This window comes from Anopheles aquasalis, chromosome 3, assembly GCF_943734665.1.
Source record: "Anopheles aquasalis chromosome 3, idAnoAquaMG_Q_19, whole genome shotgun sequence".
NCBI lineage: Eukaryota > Metazoa > Arthropoda > Insecta > Diptera > Culicidae > Anopheles > Anopheles aquasalis.
Window position 1 is genome coordinate 31,175,430 of NC_064878.1, and position 3,666 is coordinate 31,179,095.

General features: G+C 43.4%; 1 protein-coding gene across 5 annotated transcripts in view; it reads left to right on the forward strand.

Annotated features, from left to right (window-relative positions):
- The first annotated feature begins 413 nt into the window (after positions 1–413).
- Positions 414–3,666, forward strand: part of LOC126576940 (oxysterol-binding protein 1) — a 16,147-nt gene continuing 12,894 nt past the window's right edge. For all 5 annotated transcript variants that reach the window (XM_050238256.1, XM_050238257.1, XM_050238259.1 and 2 more), the window contains exon 1: positions 414–1,326. In XM_050238256.1, coding sequence (XP_050094213.1) covers positions 1,025–1,326 — 302 coding nt within the window. In that variant the 5' untranslated portion in view covers positions 414–1,024. The remainder of the gene's footprint in view (positions 1,327–3,666) is intronic.

A 3,666-nucleotide genomic window follows, 5' to 3' on the forward strand; every position in this document is an offset into this window, starting at 1 on the left:
CCTCAAATTTCCCATAGTTAATGAACCTTATTCGGTAACCATTTTGGACTTAGCGACGCCCAACGAGGTTTATTGAAAACTAATTGGAACAAAAGAGATGGCACGTGGTTCCGTACATGGCCAGCTGGGGAGAATTTCATACTAGTTGCCATCCTGACGACCCAAGTGTAAGTTTTTGATGTTAATCGATTTATGACGGACAAAAACCAAAATGCTCATGTTTCAAAACTTCCATCCACGTGCTTTACATGATTATAAAGATTATTAGTCCAGCATCGTTTAACTTCCGTCGAAATGTCTAGCGCAAACATTTCTATTTTCAGCATGATAGTTACTGACTTGACTTGGCAACCCTGCTGCCCCGTCGTTTGACAGGTCGGGATTTGTTTTTTTCTCCGAATTTTCACCTTCTGCAGAAAAGAGTTTCGCAAAAAATGGTGGACGTGGCTTGATTTAGATTTGTCGATTAAACGATTTGTCTCCGTGCTTTGCCTTGCGATCGTGTGGGCCCCTATCTCTGCCGTTAATCCGTTAATCGACGCGAGGGATTGGCATCAAGTACGGGACCTTTTGCGAGCGAACTCGGCCGTTCCTCAGCCTCCGTCGATGTTAATCGCGTCCGTCGGCCATCGATTCCCTTGCTTATCGAACAGGGTGCGCGTTCGTTCGAGATTTGAAGAGTCAGTGGTCGCTAATCAGAGCCCCAAAATCCGCCTCTCTTTCCCGTGACCGCCAGTCACCGTACGCATCCGAGCGTGTTCATGCGTGTGTCGTGTGTTCGGTTGGTCGTAACAAAAACAAAGCGTGCTGCGCTGTGTTTTTGAGAAAAAGACGGTCGTGTCACCAGCGGGCCGTCGTCAAGCTCACTCAACTATTCGTCAGCGACATTCGGTGGAGTAGATCTCTTGAGTGTTCATACCGTCGCCGTGGTGGAGCCACAGATTGGGCGCTAGTGACGTTAGGACGCAATTCGGCCAGGTCGTCTGCAGCTGAACAATACGAAACAGCCGATACGAACAACATCATGTCCGAGGGCAGCTTGCCAGGCATGGCGAAGCCCGTGGGTGGACTGTTGACACCGACCACGGTGGCCCCAGGACTGGCGGTTTCTGTCTCCAATACTGCCAATGCTGCTGCCAACAGCAGCGGCACTGTCCCACCGCCCAGCAGTGGCCAGAACCCGAACGGTTCCAATACGGTAGCGCAGACCGCATCCCAGGCCGCAGAACCGGACATGAAGGGTTGGCTGCTCAAGTGGACAAACTATCTGAAAGGCTACCAGAAGCGTTGGTTCGTCTTATCGAAGGGAGTGCTTTCATACTACAGGTAGGATGCCCAGTTCTCTCTCCTCGAGCTTCCGGTGTGATTTTCGTTTGACCGCCTTATCCTCCAGAGTCATGGTTTGGAATAGTTTCGAAAAACTCTATCCCTAAGATTCGTAGGATCATTTACTTTAATTCCATTCCATCATCTTTCCTATCGAACAAATGCTCCGTGAAAGAGAAGAACTGCGTTCACTTTGAATGCGTTTTCACTTCCATTTACGTAATTCGCAAGTTCAGACAGCCAACTCCAATTCCAACTTCTCATAATTCTCCCGTACATCATCATCATCATCACCGTCATCGTCATCATCATACAACCTGCCAAGCCTTGCTGTCCAAAGCAGAAATGCTTCCCTCACTTTCCCTCCATCGCCGCCTTCCGAAGCGTATTGCACCTTCGGTAACGATCCTTCCGCTTCTTCACCGAGTGTGTCCCTGCCATTCAGAATATGCTTTTTTTAGTGTTCTTTTTTTTGCAAATGTACATCCTATTTTTGATTTCCATACCCAAGGCTTCTACTAGGCATTAGCTTTTCGTTGGTTCCGCTTTCTTAGTTCACCTAAAATCGGGTCGGGTTTCATAACCGGGCGCACTACTGTTGTCGCTGTTGTCACCAAACATGAAAGTGTGGGTCAATTGCAGCTGCTGGTGGTGGTTGGGCCGGAGAGTTAGCTTTCGATGCGATCGTTTTTTTTTTTTTTGTAAACAGGTTCCTTTTTAGGGTTAATATGAGCCTCCTTCAAGGCACAACCCTTGTTTTGTTGCAGCAACGGCAGCGGCTACTATGATGCAACAACGGTACACCCCGGGTTTCCTTTACCACCCCAACCATAACCATTGGCTTGGCATCGGGGTACATGTGAAAAAGCAACGCTTTCTGGATGTGTTAGTCTCAACACCGTTTCGTACGGGGTGCTGCTAGTACATTTGTTAAGTGGACGAGTGATTAGGATTTTAGGAACATTGTTTATCTGATACGCTGATTAGACACTAGTGACGTCGGTGGCATGATAGTGTGTTGGTGGGCGAAGCTTGAAATGTTAAGATTGACGCCCAACCTTTGCTCGAACTTTGGTTGCTTCATAAAAGAGAGGGGAGGGGGGTGCTTCGTACGATGGAGGCGTTCGACGGCAGAGCTGCAGGTGTATGTTTGGAGTTTTGAAAACATTTCATGCGTCGATTGGATGACGATTGTTCCAATTGTCAGATGGGCTTATCAACTGGCGTAAACACGGAGATGCACTGTACTGTGCCTCATCTTGATAGCTGCTACATATTACCTTCTTGATTATCTTGTTTATCTTATTCAAAATTGTTGCGTATTGTGGCGACTATGTCTTTCGACGGCCAATTGAATCCTTTCGTTTTCCATACATAGCCTTTTTTACATTAGATATCACAAAACAGTTGATTGATAGTAAAATAGGTTAGGCACGAGCTAGAATTTTATTTTTTTTTAACATATATAAGGACGGACGAGCCGTATGTTTGGTTAGAATTTTATTAGATAGTTTATAATGTTATTCAAGCTATTCGACCAAAGCGAGTATTCAGCTATCTTTTTAGATATGCATTACATAAAACAAAATTTGTTGTGCTTTTTGTATGAAAATGCTTTCTTTACTTATAGAAAAGTAACGGTTATGTTTTATTTGATTTTAGCTTCGACACTGAGTTTTTACATTTTACATTTTGTGCTTGTTTTTGCAATTTATTATCAAATGATGGTTATGTTTTCTTTATAAATAAAATTGACTTGATTCGCGTATTACATACACATGGCAACTATTTATGATAACGTAATGCAAGGCATGCATTGGCAATTTAGATTTAATGAACTGTAAAAAGTGCGAAACTGGGTTAAGGAAGTTCTTTTTAAATTTTCTAAAATTAATCCGACTAACAGTTATAGTGGCATAGAAATAATTAACAACAATAAAATCCTGATGTGTAAATTTGAAGGGCTTGTTAACCTTTCTATACTCTATTGCTAGCACGCCTTACTCATGTGTCCCTCATTCTCATTGCAAATGCTTCGCATAAATCATACATTGATCCATCCCTTTTTGTACCTCACCGTGTACACAGTGTGATTTTAATGTGTCGTTTTCCTCTGTGAATAGCATAACTCGGTACTCATTCGTCCTTTCCCATATACCATCGGTTCGATTCAGTTCATTCGTTTGCTTTTTTTTCTATGCTGTATTATTTGTTCTACATTCGTGTTTCACAAGTTCAGCTACTAACATGAAATAAACATATGGATAAAATGAAAGGAATGAACAAAAAAATCCGTTCAAACCGGCTCAATCAACCAACTATGTTCCGTAGTCGTTAAAT